Here is a 20630-nt window from a genome sequence, read left to right as displayed (position 1 = left end):
AGACACATCATAATTAAGTTAACCAAGATTAAAGATAAGGAGAGACTCTTAAAAGCAGAAAGCGGAAAGGAGAGAATTATGTATAAATATTGCCCATAAGACTATCAGCTGATTTCTTAAAAGAAACCTTACAGGCAAGAAGAGGCTAGAAAGAAGTATTCCAAGTCATGAAAGACAAGAACCTACATCCAAAATTACTCTATCCAGCAAAGCTGTCATTTAGAATGGAAAGGCAAATAAAGTGTTTCCCAGATAAGGTCAAGTTAAAGAGTTCATCATCACCAAGCCTTTATTATATGAAATGTTAAAGGGACTTATCTGAGAAAAAGAAGAGCAAAACTATGAACAATAAAATGACAACATACACAACTATCGACATCTGAACCTAAAAAACAAACAAACAAAAAAAAACAAGCAAACAACTAGAATAGGAACAGAATCACAGAAATGGAGATCACATAGAGGGTTATCAGTGGGGAGGGTGAAAGGGGAAAAATGGGGGGGCAAGGGTACAGGGAATAAGAAGCATAATTGGTAGGCCTAAAATAGACAGGAGGAGGTTAAGAATACTATATAAGAAATGGAGAAGCCAAAGAACTTATATACACAACCCACAAACATGAACTAAGGTGGAGGGGCAATGCTGGAGTGTAGGGGGTGGCATGCAGGGCAGAGGGGGAGAAAGGGGCGAGAAAACTGGGACAACTATAATAGCACAATCAATAAAATATACTTAAAAATTTTTTAAGTAAATGTAAAAATAAAAAGAAATTACTGCCAGATCACCTTTATTTTCCTTAACAAAATACACACAAGAGCACAAAATTCACTTATAATATCATCATTATTTTACAAGTATAAATAATGCTCAGAATTCAAGTACAGTAAAGGGCAGAAATATTTCCTGTATGTTATATGTAAACATAAGCTAATTATATACATTATGTGCCTTTGGCCCAGCTGCAAAATAAGAGACATCAAAAAGAAACACTGCACTTGATTCTTCAATTGCATTTTTTACCAAGAATTCGTACCAAATGCCTAGTTATAGTTAAAACTTTCATACTGCTTAATGTAAATGCCTAAATAGACATTTTCCCCCTGGCAAATACCTTGAGAATAAAAATTCTATCAATTTTTAATGATGAAGTATTAAAAATCTTAATTGAGTTTCATTCCTTAAAACAAACACTATTAGAACTTATTCCTAACCAAAGTTCTTCCTATGTCAAAGTGGATAATATTTACAGGTCATGCATATAGAAAACAAGAATGCTATCAGGTTTGTTTGCTTTTAGAGTGGAAAAAAATTCCAAAAGCTGTCCAAACAGTGTGGGTCTTTGTACATTCAAAAGGATCTTACTTCTCTGATATCACTTGCTTTTAGTTTTAATATTTAGTAGATAATAGCTCTGACATATTGAAATAGCTAGGCAATCTGAATTCAAATGATATCAAGCATATCAAAAAAAAAGCACCACCTAAAAAGCAGTAACTGACATCAGCAAAACTACAAATACCCAGTTGAAGGCACGTGGAAGCATTTACTACATTGTCATCAAAGATTCTCCACTTAGTTCAGGATTAGGAGTAGAATCAGCTGCAGAAACTGTTGATTTGGCTTCATTCATTGACATTTCCTCATTCTCGGTCTCTTCTTGCTTCTCCTCTGGCTCCTCTGTTTCAGGAGCTTTTTCAACCCCTTTGTTTGTCTGCTCTGTATCTGTTACTGTGTCCTCTGTCTGCTCTGTAGTGCTATCAGAAACATCTTGCTCTTCTACAGATTCTGAAAAGACAAGGAGTCAAGACTTCAGAAATACCTGAATGTTAAATTGCTAAAAGAGATAAGCAAAAGATAGGTGCGCAACATAAGCACACACATACATGAACTAAGAAACAGTAAAATCTAAATCTTTTAAAAATCTTTTTAAAAAATCTCTTAAAATGCATACTTAACTTCCTATAGCTTATTATACATGAATTTGTATGAATGAAGGGAAAGAACAATTTGAAGGAAACAAATCCATAACATATTTTTATCTAAAGCCCCCTATTTTCATAAATTTAGGAACTTTCGTAATATTTAGAAATTTTCCTGAAGACATATTTGAAAGTTGAATGTCAAATCAAACAATGCAGCAACAGAATTATGTGCTGTAAGACAACAGCCCGGCAAACAAAGCCAATGTATTAACTCTTGGGTTATGTTTCCTGAAGGAACTGTGTCTTGTGCCCAGGTAACCCTGTGGGCAATGCATAAATACGCCCCTTCGCATGTACACAGGCAGTGCTACTCCCCACACTGATTTACATCTCTATTATCCAAGGACTTAGAAGTAAGTCAGGATCCACCTTTCCCAAAGGCATGACAAGTCTCCCCTTATCCCTCTGTGCAAGAGAAGTCCTCAGCATTTAAACCTCTGGGTCTGAATATGCTTCACATCTATAATGCTAGGGAGGGAAACAGAAGGATCTTTTGTCCCTGTCTCTGTAACAGAAACTAATCAAAGGTTTTGGTCTCTATCTGAAAAATTTTAAGTTTAATTAAATTCAAATCCTTTCATAATAATTTAATAATAATGACAATTTTATTAAAGTCCCTATAATTCTTTAAAGTTTAAAGAATGGGAAAGGAATGACAGGAGCAGTTTTGTTTTTATAATAATAGTAACTAATATTCTTGCTAGCAAAAACATGGTTAAACCACACCAGCTAAACAAATAAACAGATCTGCCCTCACAGAAGATCCCTTATAATATACAAGTGTCACCGATCCAGAATTTCTGGAGGAGAGGCCAGTCTACATCAGTCAAAAGTGCTAGTTCAGTTACTGACATAGTACAATGTACGTGTGTGTGCAGGCATGTTTTCCTAAATAAATTTAATTAATAGTTTTACAAAGAACTCATGTGCTATATATACACACCCAGGTTAATATGGAAGTTTTATAAATTCATGGTTTTATCCTACTAGTTTTAATAAATACAAAACATACCTCACACACTCTCTGCCAAAACAAAAAATATTTTAAAAGGATTATTTCCATAAACATATATTTTAGACTCTAGTTTATATAATTAACTGCAAATTTTTTCCAATTTTTATATATAGGATGAAGTTAGGAACATCCAAGTTAATGAGGTTTTACTATATGAAAATTTCATATAATCACAAAAAGTAGTAAGGAATGGTTCTCAAGTTATACTGTACCAAATGTCACAAAAATGCTATTTTTACCTTAAAAGGAACTTAAAATGGCATTGCTCTAACACTTCAAATCTTAAAAAAAAAAGTCCAAGGTAAAAGGCAATAAATTATTGAGTTTGTTATGTGCACGTTCCAGTGTGCAAAGGGAAAGGAGACACTGCAAATGAAATCGTGTGCATATGTAGATCATTCCTGTTATGTGGGCAAGGAAGTTCTTCAGTAGAAAACTTCAGAAATTACCAAACATTTGTAATTCTATCCTCAAAGAATTTATCCAGGATAGAATGTTAAGTCCAGGATAAAATTTTAAGTCGTGGTTTTCCACAACTCTGGCCATAGAGCAATACTTACTTGCCAAGAACCTTCCAATTTGTTATGATTTAGTAACCCTTCTAAAACAAACCCATAAAGCCACACAAAATGAGAAAAATAAAAAGCTCAGAATACACAACTCAACTCACCAATAAACATGTTTCAGTGAACAGAGATGGGCCCACACAGTTTGCTACACTGCCAGGCAGACTGCCTGAGCACTGAGCAGGAGAGCTTTCAAAGTTCATGCTTCATCATATCAAAGCTCTGTGACAGAACTAATTTCAGAAATACATCACCACTTGAATTCATTTGATTTTAAAGTTCTTGGACTTTGAAAATGCAGTTAATACAAAAAGTAGAATTACCATACTTAAATTTTTAAATGTCTATAAAGATAAAGACGAATGCTAAAAAATACCATTTGCTGTGATAATTAGAAAGTGGAATTATACACAAAGTTTGACCACCAATACTGTGTTGTATTTCAGAGATGATATGGAAAACCAAAAATTGGTGAAATGATAGGTAGGGCTTAAACATAATAAAAAAACTTGTTAATGACTACTTCTCTTTTCCCAGGTTAATTTATAGAAAAGAAATTTTAATAGCAATAACACTACAAAAAACTGGCATGTGCCATGATGCCTATAATGCAGATATTGGCCAGTCTAAATGACAGATATTCACTGTTTGAATGCCAATGCTATTTTGTGACAAGTCACCCAAACAAGATGTAAATGAACTAACTAGGTGTCCAAGAACAAAGAAGTACTTATCAGTTCAATAACTAGACCACAGAGCTTTATAATATCATTAAGCTTATTCCAAAGATACCTTATTTCTATGGGAAAGTATTGTTTGCCTGGTCTAATAAAGATAATAATTTTTTTCTGGGAAGTTGTAATTTAAAATAATTTGGTGGTAATATATTCCAGAAGATGTCAACATTTGGGCACACAATACTAAAAAAGAAATCAGCCTTTGGAGTCACACCACTTTAGACTAAAACTAAAATGAAGTTACCTCAATGATCTAGTTCCATCTGTAAGAAAATTTTGAAAATCAACTTTGGCATCTGTAATGCCAAGAAGACAATACATTGCAATGTGATAAAACAAAAATGACCCATGAAATTTGTTCCATTCCCCACTCCTACCCCTCCCAATAACCTTAAGAGAGAAACTTTTCCTACCAAATCGGCTTCTAGTTGTTTGGAGAAAGCCTCAACTCAACAAGACAACTCAGAATCATAAAACTGAGTGTAAATGTAAAAATCCCACTGCCTCACTTAAAGCCATACACATCCAAAACCATGTAAGAACATCAACTTGCCTTTAGGATTTTAGGTTAGCTCTTCAGAGAATAATTTTCTAAGAAAATTAAATAACAGTCTGGTAAAACAATTTCACCTATTTCTAAAGGAAATACATAATTTCTAAAGAAAATGACATGATTCTATTTAGATTATGCCTCTGAAAACTCTCCATATTTTGGTGAATGCATTTAGATTCTTTATATTTTATTCCTTTATACAATACCCAAAAAGAATCTGCCTAGCTAACACATCAGTATTTAGTATAGACTATAAAATTTGCTCAAAGGAAATTGTTAAATTAAAATAGAAAATTTGTCTTTGAACTTGCAAAAGTTACTACAAGATTTTTCTGTCTTAAGGAAAATGGCCAACTTATTTTAAGCAAAAAGACATGGATTTCATCTCAAACTTAACTCAGTGGATCAATGAATAAACTTCAATTAAATAAAAAGTACATATGAGAAAATAGTTCATATTCAATGTAGAAAATTCTATTTACCATTTGTGAATAGATCCATTAAATGATTAAGAATGTATCAATTAAGCAATGATAGAAAACTATTCAGTGAAGGTGATTTAGAAAAGGGAATCCCAAGGCCAAAATTCTCTATGTCTAAAGCATGCATAAACATACTACAGTTAAGTTTACATCTTGAGTAAACTTTACATAATTAAATATAAAGGTATAAGCTTTTTAGGTCAGGTAAATATACAGAACGCAACAAAGTTTACATTATCAAATAGTTCAATATCCTACAGCATTATAACAACCAATAAAATAGAATTTTCCCTAGTTCAACATAATCTAATAGCAATAAAAGGAAGGGCAGAAATCAGATTACCAAGACAAATTTCACCTTATATAAATTTTACTTGTTATTTTTGATGGTATTGATTAGACCCCATGAAGTTTATTATTAGCAAGTTATCTCCAGTTGAATAAAGGCTATTTTCTTTTTTTAATTTAATCTTTATTGTATTTTTCCATTACCATTAAGTCCCTTTATACCCCCTCCCCCAAAAGCTACCTTCTCTTAAAATAATTACATAAAATCTAGACAAATACAACTGAGCAATGAATATTAACATTTTTCAAACAGGCTAGCCTAAAATCACTATACTAGTATACTAACAATGTAGAAACTTCACACTCTCTTACCATATCTTTTTTTTACCATATCTTTTAAAAAATGCTATATATCAGGTGTTTTGGAATGCATATTTTTATAAAAAAAGGCAAAACTGATAAACAACTTTAATGTGGCCTAGCAGAGATTCAGGCATCACTGGACTACTCATTCAATCATAAAAGAAATGGAGGAACCTAAAGCAGTTCACTACTTGGGCATACTATACTACTACACTCTCAGATAAAAAGAGAATCCATAGTCCTAATTTCTTGAGTTTCTCTAACACTCTATTACCAAAGCATTTTCTATATTCAATTCTAGAAAAAAATCTAGGAACTCAAATGAGCAATGAATGGGGAAAATTTCTTCTAGATCTCCTTCTTTGACAAAAACTTTCCAAGATTTTGTATGTTGTTCTAAAGAGCGATCCAAAAATTTCAAAAGCCTTGTGCCTCATTCTAACTGCAAAATCTTCCAGTAGCAGAATCAAGACAAAACTTAGTTTCTAAGTCTCACATCATAGATTTTTTAAAAGTGTCTTCTATTAATTCTAGATTATTCATATAAATGGTATTAGAATATTTGTTGAAAGTAAAATTCAGGTGGAAAAAGTTACCTTCTCTTTCCATTGGTAAAGTCAATAACCTAATCTATAGAGTTTGCTGCTATCAAGGAGCTATTTCAATACCTAAAAAACATAAAAATTATAGCAGGAAAGATTTTTTTCAGACCTTAAGTTTACATCAAGAATGTAGAAATCAGAACTCTAAGCCCTAAATTACATTGGCTGTCAGCACAGAGAGTAGATGATTGAGATGATATGATCTTACTTAACAGTGTTGATTTAATCTTAAAGATATGTCTCCAGTGTTCAAAACAAATGCAGCTTCTCTGTCCATCAGAAATCCTTCCAGTCGTTTACTAAAGGAATCCAGCTTGGAATTGATAACTGTATATCACACTGTTGAGATAGGAGTCTTGGAAAAAAGTTCAGTCTTCTGGAAAGCCAAAGAAGTAAAAGGTGCTCGCAGCCATTTTAATGAATCCAAGTATGAAAAAGTTACTACTCTAAAGACTACCTTAACCAAATGGAACCGTTGCTTCAGTTTCTAGCACTATGAAGTTATCAGACCCTGCCTCAGATTTTGTCTTCATCTATTAATATTACCTTATTAGGTTTGTATATGAGCCAGTTAGACTTCATTCCGGAGATTTCAGACAGAAAATGAGACATCTGAGGTATTGCTCCTCCTAGATTAGGTGAGAAGGAAAGATACAGCTGGGTGTTGTTTGCTAACTATCCGTCTTGACCTTAGCAGAAGATACAAAGCATTGGACTCATTAGCGAGATTTGTATTTTGTTGGCTGATTTTTCTTTTTCTTTTTGTCCCAACTATTGGCTTTCAAAAATTCATTTTAGCTTTCATAAGCAAGATTACTCATGGCAAGGACTTCACATTTTCCTCTAGGCATCTTCAGTAAGAAATTCTTTCATTTCTCAGTTCCAAGAGGCTGCAACGGCCAGGCAGATGATTTGCATGTGACAGCATGCAGCTCAGAGCATGACTTAAGCAACAGAAAAAATCTGGTATTGTGTTTGGAGTTGATAGTTGATGTTGCAGACTTGGAGAAGATGAACACACTGATTCAGTTTTGAAAGAATACAGGCCTCTTGTCATGGCTACCTGTATTTAAATTCATTCTGGTATTTGTTTGTAGGCCAAAAGTCAAGCCTGACAACAAATGTATTATGGGTTCATTCTTCAAAGTTAAAAACATGATACACGAATTTTCATAATAAACTTCTGATATGTGAAAATTCACTGTCTCATATTATTCTTGTTTAAAGCAATTTTGCTTTAAATGCAATGCTTTTATTAAAAAATCAATTATATAAAGGATAATTCCTAGAAATTAAAAGGATGAATATTAGTTGCTAAATAATGTGAATTAAACTTCCAATATCAAGTTTTCTTCCTATTCCAGGTATAGCACACCAAAATATTATGACCTGTGTCATAATCTTAGCAATCTTCATAATTCGGAGCTGCTTAACAAGCAGCTCCTCACCTTATATTAACAGCAAGAAATAGTTGGCAATTAATAGTCAGATCTTTTAACTCAGCTTTTCCATTTTTTAATGCAACTTCCTCAAGAATGCCTAAAATAGAATTGCCAATGCAATCTAAAACCCAATGAATTCTGATAAATTCTTTTTCTCTAAAATAAGGTCATTTACATCAAGGCATGTGCCAGCAATGTTAGTCTCCTGGACCAAGATACATTATTTGTGTCAAAGGATTACCAGTCTCATCAACATCATCTAAAGGATGCAAGGACAACTTTCCAATTCCAAAGTTTCCTGCTTCTGACAACTTCTACTAATGCAAATTTTGTAAGAATTTTATCCTTATAGTTGTTTCCTAATTCTTATAAACTGCTTTATTTAAATAAATTGAAAAAATAATTCCATAAAAACATTACTAGTCAAATCTCCCAACAAATATTAGAACAGGTTACCCCACAAACAATGTTTATCTAGCTATTGCTGAATGCTGCTTAACAAGATATAAACTGTATTTTAAAACGAAAACACATCATACCAATTAGATATGAGGCTCCCATACCATAGCAATAGCTGATATTCGCACGCCGCAAAATCTGATAAACCCATTCTTATTTAAAAGCATTATGTTGTTATTGTTAAATAGGAAACATTATTAAGACACAAAACTTTTTAATCAACATATTCATACCTTCACTGATCTGATTCTCTGATGAAATCACATTTCCTGAGGGCAAGGAACCCACTGAACTTGAGACTTCCACAGCCTGCCTCTTCTCAAAACTAAACTCTGGAAGTCTTGGAGCCTGGGGTCTGGTTTTTCTTGCAGGATTCAAGAAAAAACAGTAGGCACATCGGAAAGCTGCAGAGAATTTTTAAAAAAATAAACAAAACCATACCAAAGAAACCTCAAGGACTAATCAGATAACTTTCAAAATTACTTTTGTATATAGTCAAAGAACCCTTCAAAAGTTATTCATCCCTTGTGAAATTACATATGGTTTTAGTAATACTATTGCAGGTATTCTAACCAAAACTAATTTTAAAGCATACTTTCTTTTCCCTTTTTTTAAAGCAGACTTTCTAGGTATTAGAATGTTCATTTTAAAACAGGAAAGATAAATTATATAGCAGGTTAACTAATAACAGTAAAACAATATTAATAATGACCTAAATATATTACAGAAATTATATTTCTAGTCACCAGAACCATTAGCTAATTTTAAACCCAGAACCTCACTCATTTGCCCAAGAAAATGTAGTATGCAATATTTGACAAGCATAATTAATTTAGCATGATATTTTCTAATAGTGGCTATACATGAGAACCATCTAAGGAACTTGAAAAGCATGCTGATGCTGAGAACCCTGCCCCAGATCAAGTAGAACATGTGCACGTGGGCCCTGGACATCACAATTTTAAAAAGCTATTCAGGTGATTCTGACACACAGTGAAGTTTGAGAACAGCTGGCCTAGAGGTTGTACATTGTTATGAGAAAAATATGAATTGTCTTTCCTGCTTTGTCTATGTTCTAAAATAAGGACAATATGCCTGAACAATATACACAGAGACAGTACCAAAAATAAAATGACATTACATGGGGGCTGGCATACAATGAAACATTTGAGAGTAAAATATTTAAAATAAATGCCCGACAGTTCTTACCAATGTACTCAAATTCTTCTTTCAAAGCCATGCCATTATGAGAAAAACACTGCTGACATATAAGGGCATACCTAAACCGAATGGAAAAATAAACAGACTAGGTACAAATGCAAACAAAGCCCATGGGAGAGGCTACTGTAACCATCACACCTAATTCACATTTTAATGTAGCTAGATATGTCATAACAGATGAAATGTTCTTAGTTAACAATAAATAATACTCTCTAAACATAGCAACAGCCAAAATTTCAACCATTTTAAAATATAATACACATCACACTAAAAATAAACTAAGCAACAGTTAAATTAATATATCCTTATTAAGTTAACAGAAACATTTGGTAATAGAACAGTTAAATTTCAGTGTTTCCTAAAGTACATTCCTGGGGATGACAGAGTACGTGGTCTTACTCTGACCCAAGTTCAATCTTATCTGACCCAAGTATGTGGTCAGATAAGATGGAACCTCTTAGAGAATCACAGTGAGAAGTCTTGTACTAAAGAAATTAATTTTGTTTAGTTCTACCCAAAGGTTAATATCTATATATCATAATTCCTGTATCTACCCCAGGTACACTTTAAACATCTTCCTCATTTTCTATTTATTGAGTCATTCTATTCTCTATGCATATACTTAACAAAATATTTGTAGAAGACATTCTGTTTTAAATAACATACAATTATATTAACTTTAAATTCTAGTCCCTTATTAAATTGATAATACTAACTAATAACCTCGTCAAATATCTACTCTACTATTCTAAAATTTTTTTTACTATAACAATTGCTTTATTCACATCACACCTACCTTCCCACAAGTACTGTAAGGGTCAAATAAGATAATAACTAGAGTATTTTGAGACCTGTAAGTGCCTAATGCGAGTAAATTGTCCTTGTTGTTATTAAAATTATTACCATCACCAAGCCCAGTACTGACATCTATAAAATGCCATTTCTTACAACTTAGGAAGTTTTCAATATCTGTGTACTCTTCAAATTTAGAAGTTTTAGTGAAATGAATCAATCTCTCTAAAAATAACCTTAGGGTAAGATTATAATATATAGGGTTACAATATTTTTTGTTATATATATATATTTTCTATATTTTATCTAGATACTGTCCAAACTCCTACTAAAAAAAATTATTGAATATGTACTCTTTTTTTAAATTTTATTTATTTATTTATCTTTAGAGGGGAAGGAGAGAGGGAGAGAAACACCAATGTGTGGTTGCCTCTCATGCATCCCCTGCTGGTAGCTGGCCTGCAAGGAACGGCCTGCAAGCCAGGCATGTGCCCTGACTGGTGAATATGTACTCTTATGTAAGGTTATAAACTACTACTCCATTACATTTTAAATAAGGAAACAGAGCCACAAAACTACAGAAATCTAGTGTGTGTCATGTATACACCATGACCAATAAACTTTTTCTTCATTTGCATGTACTTACCACCCTGGTAAACATTACCTGTTTTGTGGACCATCACCAACTAAATATTCAACAATTCTATCCAAAGCGCCTCGTTCTCGGGGGAGAATGGGTCTTGCTAAAGGTGGGCCCGGAGGATGAAGACCTAGTAAATAAATAAATACACAAAAGTGTATAAGCATGATTCAGTTACCAACAACTACCTATGCTTGTCAGAACTTAAATAATTTTAACAAAACAAAAATAACATTGATTCTTATAAATCCTTATAGAGGATTCAAATTTTCACTAAAAAGGCTGTTCTACAAAAAAAAAAATGTTTAAATATGTGTTACATCAGAACCACCAACATAATCTATTTATTAAGACATGAAGCTATGTGAGGTTCTGTACAAACTAATTTTTAAAATGGCCAGACTTAAAAGTTTATGTAAGAATAAATTAGGGAATTCCACTTTGAACCATAATAGAATCAGAGGGATCATAATTTACCTTACCACCTAAAACAACTAAAATACTGTGCAAAATGCTGCAACAATTTCAAAGACACTGGGTATCAGGCAATGTAAGATAAAAATCTCTGAGAGACAAAAAGCAAGTAAGACGAGCCATGCAACTGCTCCAGCTGGCTGCCTAGAAAAATGTCCAGGCAACAGCTCAGGGAGGGTCAACCCAGGCGAAGTGAATCTGCGGCCCTGAGATGAGGATGTAAGGCTGGAACTCTGGAGGAGCCAGCAGCTTGACGTCACAGGAAAGGTGGAAGAGAATGCAAGGAGCAAGAAGACCAAAGGTCTGTAGGCTGTTCAACAGAGACCGACTGACACACGCATATGAGGAAACTACCTGAGGACAGAGAAAGAACTGACCCAAAATATTAAAGGTAGCAGAAGCTTCCATGGAGCAAAATGTTGAACATTTTCTCCAGACAGCATGGAAAACTTCATAACTCACAGGTGACTGGTTAAATATTGAGGAGTTTTATACAGGAATATAAAAATATCCCACATCCAATAAGGTAAAACTCATGTCTGGCATCAGATCAAAAATTATTAAACTTCCAAGTATTCAGAAAAATATAACCCATAATGAAAAAAAACAATAAAAAATGACCCAAACATGACAGAGATAATAGAATTAGTAGACAAATACATTAAAACACTTATGACTATATTCCATATGCTTGAGAATCTAAACAAAAGATACAATGTTAAGGAGACACAGAAAAAAATTAAAAGGCGCTAATTAACTTCTGCAGATGAAACCTACAGTGTCTAGGATGAAAAATCCAGATGGGATGAATAGCCATTTAGACATTACAGAAAAAAAATATTTGTAAAAGTCAAGATAGAGCAATTGAAACCATACAAAATGAAACACAAAGACTAAAAATATTTTTAAATAAAAAAATCATCAGCGAGCTGTAGAACCTAACATACATATGATGGAGTCCAGAAGAAGAGAGAAAAGGAAAAGAAAACAGTATTTAAAGAAATAGGGAAAGAAAAGAGCTGTGATCCTTTCCACCGAGAATGTACTTTCTTCTAAGGAACTGCAGTTGTGTGGATATGGGTAGACTTTTTACACTGGGACGAGTTACTCCAGCATTTTACCTGCACATTCTGAGTCAGGCAGAGCAACAGCAGAACCTGCCTTAGGCACTTAACCGTTAGTGGCTCAAGTGTGCCAAGACAAAAAAAAAAAAAAAACAAAAAAACAGTCCAAATGGAAGAACAGATCAAAGCTCCAGAACAAATACAACTAAGCAATGAAGAGATAGCCAACTTATCAGATGCATAGTTCAAAACACTGGTAATCAGGATGCTCAGAGAATTAGTTGAATTTGGTCAAAATTAGATGAAAAAATGAAGGCTATGCTAAGTGAAATAAAGGAAAATGTACAAGGATCCAACAGTGATGGGAAAGAAACTAGGACTCAGATTGATGGTGTGGACCAGAAGGAAGGAAGAAACACCCAACCAGAAAAGAATGAAGAAACAAGAATTCAAAAGAATGAGGAGAGGCTCCGGAACCTCCAGGACATCTTTAAACATTCCAACATCCAAATCATAAGGCTACCATAAGGAGAAGAAAAAGAGCAAGAATTTGAAAACTTATTTGAACAAATAATAAAGGAGAACTTCCCCAATCTGGCAAAGAGACTTCCAGGAAGTCCAGGAAGCTCAGAGAGTCCCAAAGAAGGTGGACCCAAGGAAGAACACACCAAGCAAGGCACATCATAATTACATTACCCAAGATCAAAGACAAGAAGAGACTCTTAGAAGCAACAAGAGAAAAAGAGACAGTTACCTACAAAGGAGTTCCCATAAGACACTCAGTTGATTTCTCAAAAGAGACTTTACAGGCAAGAAGGGGCTGGAAAGAAGCATTCCAAGTCATGAAAGGCAAGGACCTACATCCAAGATTGCTCTATCCAGCAAAGCTATCATTTAGAATGGAAGGGCAGATAAAGTGCTTCCCAGATAAGGTCAAGTTAAAGAAGTTCATCATCACCAAGCCCTTATTATATGAAATCTTAAAGGGATTTATCTAAGAAAAAGAAGATAAAAAATATATGATCTGAAGAGAAACCAGAGTATAAAATATGAACAGTAAAATGACAACAAACACAGTTATTAACAACTGAAAGGAAGGAAGGAAGGAGGGAAGGCAGGCAGGCAAAGCAAACAACTAGAACAGGAAGAGAATAATAGAAATGGAGATCACATGGAGGGTTATCAGCAGGGGAGAGGAGGAAAAAGTGCAGAGAATAAGTACCATAGATGGTAGGTAGAAAATAGACAGGGGGAGGTTAAGAATAGTACAGGAAATGTAGAATCCAAAGAACATATGTATGACACATGGACATGAACTAAAGTTGGCGGGGAGGATGTGGGTGGAAGGGGATGTGCAGGCAGAGAGGAATAAAGCGGGAAAATGGGACAACTAAAATAGCATAATCAATAAAATATATTATTTTTTAAAAAAAGAAAGAATGCACAAAAATTTTCTAAATTTGATGAAACATATAAACTCACAAATCCAAAAGTATCAACAAAACTTAAGCACAAAAACATAATTTTACAAAGGACACAGCATATTCAAATTGCTTAAAACTAGTGATAAAAAGAAAATCTTAAATGCAGTCAGAAAAAAATATATGATGTACATAGAAACAGAGATGTGAAAGACAGCACATTTCTCATCAGAAAAATAAGCCAAAAAACAATGAAACAGTATGTTTGAAGTTCTGGAGAAAAATAATCAAATTAGAATTTCATACTAGTGAAAAAATATTTTAAAAATATAGACAAAAATGAAGGCTCTTTCAGACATACAATCTTAAACAATTCATCCCCAGAATTACATGACTAAAAATGTTAAAAGACATCCTTCAAGCAGAAGGAAAAGACATCAGATGAAAAGCTGATCTTTTCACCAAGGAAGAAGGATTACCAGAAATTGTTACCATGTGGGTAAATATAAAAAAATTCTCTTATTTAAATCTTTCAAAAGATAGTTTATGGTTTAAAGAAAAAATACTTTGTTGTGGGGTTTATAACGTATGTAGAAGTGAAATACATAATAACAACAGTACAAAGGCCAGGAGGGGAGAAATATAAGTATACTGTTGTTAGATTCTTACACTATATGTGAGCTGGTACCCTATCACTTGCAGATAAATTGTGATAAACAAAGATATATACTGTAAACACCAAAGCACTCACTAAAATCACACAAAACAGCAATATAGCTAATAAGACAATAAAAATTATTAAATGGAATCAAAAAATAATCCAAAAGAAAGTGGAATATGAGAAGAAAGGTAACAGAAAAGACAAAGAGAAGAAAAGGCACAACAGGATATTTAAACACAAACCTATGCATACCAATCACTGCATTAAATGTGTATGTCCTGAACATCTCACTATGAGGCAAAGATTGCCAGAATGAATTGCCAGAATGAATAAGAAAGCAAAACCAAATATATGCTATTTACATATATATATATATATCAAATAAATTAAAAGTATAGGATTAAAACACACATATACAAATATGCTAACAACCACTAATCAAAAGAAATCTGTAGTAGCTCTACTGATATCAAGCAGACTAGATTTTAGAGCAAAGTATATTCTCAGAGATAAAAATTTCACGACAAAGAAGTCAATTTATCAAGAGGGCATAGCAATTCTAAATATGTATGTCCATCGTAACAGAGCTTTAAAATACATAAAGCAAAAACTAATAGAACTAGAAAAAGAAATACACAATTGTAGTTGAAGATTTCAATAGCCTTCTCTCAACAATTGACAGAATAAACAGACAGCAAGTCATTAATTATACAGTGTTGATACAGAACTACAACCAACTTGACCTCATTGACATTTAGCATATAGTAATGCATTGCTTAATAACAAGAAAGGTCCTGAAAAATGCTTCATTAGGTGCTTTTGCCATTATACAAACACCATACAATGCACTTACACAAACCTATTCAGTAAATACCCTACTACACACCTAAACTATATGGTACAATATGGCCTATTGTTACTAGGCTACAAACCTCTACAGCACATTACTGTACTGAGTACTGTAGGCAATTGTAACCCAATGGTAGTATCTGTGCATCTAAACATAGAAAAAGTGCAAGAAAATATATGGTAGAAAAAATAAAAGATAAAAAATGGTACACCTGTATAGGGCACTTACTATGAATGAAGATTACAGGACTGGAAGTTGCTCTGGGTGTTGGTGACTGAGCAGTGAGGGAATGTGAAGGCCTAGGACATTACTGTAGACTCTATAAACACTGCTCCACAAGCCCTCCCCCTGCTTCCTTCCAACAGGGTTGGAAATAGACCACCGAAACTGTCAATGCTGCTCCACGCACAGGGCTGTGGGCTGCAGTGACTGGAAACATGGAGGAGAAACTGGCTGGGCAAGGCACAGATGGCCATGAAAGTGACGTTGGGAGGGAGGGAAAGGGGGCCTGAAGATCAGTAGGAGCAAGAAATCAAGATGGAGAGATACAGGGACACAAAGGACTGTCATGGCAACATGGTTTTGGCTACTGCATGTTGGAGCAGTGGTCAGATTAACAAACTCTGTGGTATTCAAAAAAAAGTGTTTAACATGGAGAGGGTGCAGAATTAAGGACTCAATATTTTCACTTTAGTAATTTGTTTTTGGTTCCACTGACCCTATTTGACACAAAGAGCTCTCTCTGGCACTGAACTGATAAAAGAAATAAAACTTATCTATGCTTTACATCATTATTACCTGAAAATACTTCCAAAGTTCAAGGACAGGGTGGCTCAACTCTACCACATAAGCTTTCACTAAAGTGGCAGTAGCACTTAACACTTCTTAAGATGGCCCCTGTGGACCTGTGTCTTTGTACAGGATCTTGGGTCCTCAACAAAGGATTTACAGCAACATTCTCTGAAGACTATCCAGCTAGACTGGGGAGGGCTGAATACATTATGCTGGGGGAACTAGCTTCTCTGGGCTGAAACAGATCAGTGGCTGATTGATTGGGATGTACTCTGTATACTCAAAATTGAGGTTCTGAGAGTAAGATGGAATCTGTTGCCAAACCCAACAGATATTGTTCCTGTCAGAGAAAAAAATTCCTCCTGAACCACACAGCCTTCCATTCCTTACAGAAAATTCATCTCCATTATAACCTTATGAGACCATCATCTTATACGTGGTCCATCATTCACCAAAACATCATTATGTGGCACATGAGTACATTCTTTTCAAATAAACATAAAAGAGATGATAATCTGAGACCAAAAAAACAAGTCTCAATACATTTAAGAAGATTCAAATAATACAAAGTATATTTTCTGGCCACAATAGAATTAAATTAAAACTCACCAACAGAAAGACATAGGAAAAACCTCCAAATATTTAGAGATGAAATAGCATATTTTGCTGTGCATAATGTGCAGTTTTGCCCAAATTTTTGAGGGAAAAATAAGGGTATGCATTATACATGGGTGGTACCTGAAATACCTTGTATCTGTCCCTGTGTTTTGTAATCATTTCTCACATAAAATTTCCTGTACTGTATGTTCAAAAAATGCTAAAATCCCTGTATAATACAAAACAAGTATTATATTTAGATATATATTTATATCTAAATTATAAATAAATAAATAAATGAGTTAAAAAGTTAAAACCAAGTTTTCTTTCCTGAAAGTTTGGCTCAAAAACGTGGGTATGCATTATACATAGGAGCACATTATACACAGCAAAATATGGTAATATATATCTAAATAATAAGAAGAACTAGAAAGTATTTTTAAATAAATAAAAAAGTTTAGAAACATATCAAACTATGATATGCAGCTAAAATAGTAATTAGAGGAAATTTTATGACTATACTTTCCTATAACTATAGGTACAGGAAATACCTATAACACTAAACACCTACAAAAGAAGATAGGTCTAAAACCCATGATTTCAGCTTCCACCTTAAGAAACTAAAAGCAAAGAACAGACAAAACCCAATGTAAACAGAATAAAAGAAATAATAAAGATCAGCGAGAAAACAAGTAAAATAGAAAATATAAAAATAATAGAGAAAAACTGGTTCTTTGAGATCATAAAATTGGTAAACCCCTAGCCAGACTTATCAGAAAAAGAAGATGCAAAACACTAATATCAGTAATAAGAGAAATGGTGTAAATCTAAACTGTAAAGATATTAAAAATATAATAAGGGTATATTATTAATAAGTTTAAGCCAGATATCTTTATGTTAGATGACATAGACAGATTCCTTGAAAGACTACAAAATTACCATAACTAACTCAACAAGCAATAGGTAACCATTCATTTGCTAAAATTTTGTTAAGAATTTTTTCATCTACATTCATGAGGAATATTAGTCTGTCATTTATCTTTTTAAAAAATTAACTTTTTAGTTAAAGTCTACAAATAAAACATCAGGCCAAGATGTTTCAACCTATAAATTCTACCAAACATTTAAGGAAGCAGTATCAATTCTACACAAACTTATCCATAAAATTGAAGACAAGGAAATATTTCTTGTATAAGGCCAGAATTATTCACTGATACCAAAACCAGAAAAGTAGTACAAGAAAAAAAAAACTATAGACTGATATCCCTAAAGAAAATTGATATAACTACTTATAACACAATTCTAGTAAACTGAACTCAATAATACATATAAAAAATAAAACATCATGACCAAGTAAATCTATCTCAGGAAAGCAAGGTGGTTTAACATTAAAAATCGATGTATTCCACTAAACAAACAGAGGTTAAAAACACAACACACAAAAGAAGAAACTAAAACCCCCATATAAGCATCTCAAAGGACGTAGAAAAGCATTTGACAAATTCCATAATCCATTACTAATAAAAACCTTCATCTAACTAGAAATAGAAGGGTACTTCCTCAACCTGGTAAACACTATTTATAAAAAAACAAACAAACTATAGCTAACATTACGCTTTCCTCTTAAGATCAGCAACAAGGCAAGGAGTAAGCTCTCACCACTCGTATTCAACATTGTACTAAACATTCTAGCTAGTGTAGTAAGGAAAAAAAATGGAATCAAGATTGAAAGAAAGAAGTAGAACTGTCTTTGGACAATTTGATAGTCTATGTAGAAAATATCATGGAATCTATTAAAAAAGCTAGTGAGTTTAGCAAGGTTATAGAATATATATATGGTCATACATAAATCAATTGTATTTCTATATACATAAATAATGAACAACAACATAGTTTAAAAATAGTACTTACAATTTGATCAAAATATAAAATAATTAGATGTATATTTAATAAAAAATGTGCAACACCTATATACTGAACACTACAAAACATTGCTGACCAAAACTAATGATCTAAATAAGTGGAAAAATATACTGTATTCATGTAAATAAATTTGGTAATATCAGAAGAGGGGAATGGAGCCCTGGCTTAGTGGATTTAGCTCTGGCCTGAGAACCAAAATGTTACCAGCTGGATTCCCAGTCATGGCACATGCCTGGGTCACACATGGCTCCCAGTTAGGGGCAGACAAGAGGCAACTAACTGACGATGTATCTCTCTCACAACAATGTTACTCTCCCTTTCTTTTTCCCTCCCTATTCTTTTCTTTAAAAATAAATAAATCAAATCTTTTTTAAAAAAGAGAAAGGAATGGAGAGTGGGTAGTAAAAGAATAGCCTAGAATTTAGTTAATGATTTCTGTCATATAAAAACAGTAACAAGTATAAAGAATTACACATTCAAGCTTTATGAAGTGTAACTCCACAATCTCTCAAAAGTCAAAGTGAATCGTTTGCAGGAGATACTCTGAACTGAATGACAACACAGAAGGCACTGAGAAGAAAATCAGAGGATAAAATAAATAAGATGTGATGTTTGCCTTTGTAAAACAAGGCAGGATGAACCTAAGAGTACAGGATGAACTTAAGAGTAAGATGGGCAGCAATGGAGATTTACATGAAAACCTCACAGAAGCCTTTGAAACCAAATGATTCCTTGTCGGAACAAGCCTTGCAATACAAGGATACAAGGTTTTCAAATTGACTATGACAAACACTTTAAAGCATTTAAGACAGGCTCTAGAGCAGGAACATTATATTAGTGTTTTAAAGAACAAGAAAAGAGATTTGCCTCATAAATAATCACAAACCTAAAGGTGGCTACCAACTGAAAAAGGACAAATGATGTCAAAATTTCAGTTATTAGTACATAAAATTTAGGTTCTAGAAAAAGTTCTTAGTATTACAAATCAAGTACATTTTTTCTAATTTTATCAGATAGTTGTTTACCTGTATTAACAACATTCCATCATTACCACCAAAAATAAACGTTAATGTAGACATTAAGTGTCATCTCTTATCATAAAATTTTCATCTTGAATAACCATGCCAGATAAGATTTTTTTGTTGTCACTGTTGTTCAATTACAGTTATCTGTACTTTCTCGCCCCGTCCAAATAAGATTTTGAAAGGATTTAAGGTAACTTAACTTTTGCTGAAATATTTTACTTCTACATGTTTAAAATGAAAATGTCCATAAAGGAATCTGAATATATAAAATAACAGATTTCATTAAAATGTCTTAAACTTCCATCCTTAGTAAATTTTAAAGCTAACACATCTTCATATTCATGCTGTTAAGGATAACAGTAATTAATACAAACATCAAGAGCAATCATTGTAGGAATACTGGTCATTTTTATGCAGCTTGGCAAATTATCAAGTACCTGCTGGTTATTAATTTTCAAACATATGGGAGCCCTGTGGTAATACACATTAAAATTGATTGTCTTCCACAAATATGGCATAATGAAAAATGAATTATTAATCTTCTCTATAAGAAATCACTTAACTCATTCATATTTTTGGCAATGTACAACTTAAATACAAAATCTTTTATATAGAAACTAATTTAAAACTTTAGTAAAATGTTATATTAAAATAATCATGAAATTTAGGCTGTTATTCCT

The 20630-nt window shown here is 33.1% G+C and overlaps 1 protein-coding gene across 4 annotated transcripts in view; it reads right to left on the bottom strand.

Annotated features, from left to right (window-relative positions):
- Nucleotides 1-779: 779 nt before the first annotated feature.
- Nucleotides 780-20630, bottom strand: part of LNPK (lunapark, ER junction formation factor) — a 75324-nt gene continuing 55473 nt past the window's right edge. For 2 of the 4 annotated variants that reach the window (XM_037044406.1, XM_037044407.1), the window contains exons 10-13: nt 11168-11273; nt 9700-9770; nt 8724-8894; nt 780-1786 (exon numbers count right to left, since the gene is read on the bottom strand). In XM_037044406.1, the coding sequence (XP_036900301.1) occupies nt 1548-1786; nt 8724-8894; nt 9700-9770; nt 11168-11273 (587 nt within the window). In that variant the 3' untranslated portion in view covers nt 780-1547. Of the gene's footprint in view, nt 1787-6783; nt 6966-7135; nt 7219-8723; nt 8895-9699; nt 9771-11167; nt 11274-20630 lie in introns of those variants that run through there. The other 2 variants (XM_037044409.1, XM_037044408.1) reach the window with 2 other exon arrangements.

Source organism: Sturnira hondurensis, unplaced genomic scaffold (assembly GCF_014824575.4).
Source record: "Sturnira hondurensis isolate 20B ecotype Veracruz unplaced genomic scaffold, ASM1482457v3 Scaffold0004136, whole genome shotgun sequence".
Classification (NCBI taxonomy): Eukaryota; Metazoa; Chordata; class Mammalia; order Chiroptera; family Phyllostomidae; genus Sturnira; species Sturnira hondurensis.
Note: the sequence above shows the minus strand (reverse complement) of the source record. Positions and strands in the feature narration are given on the sequence as shown.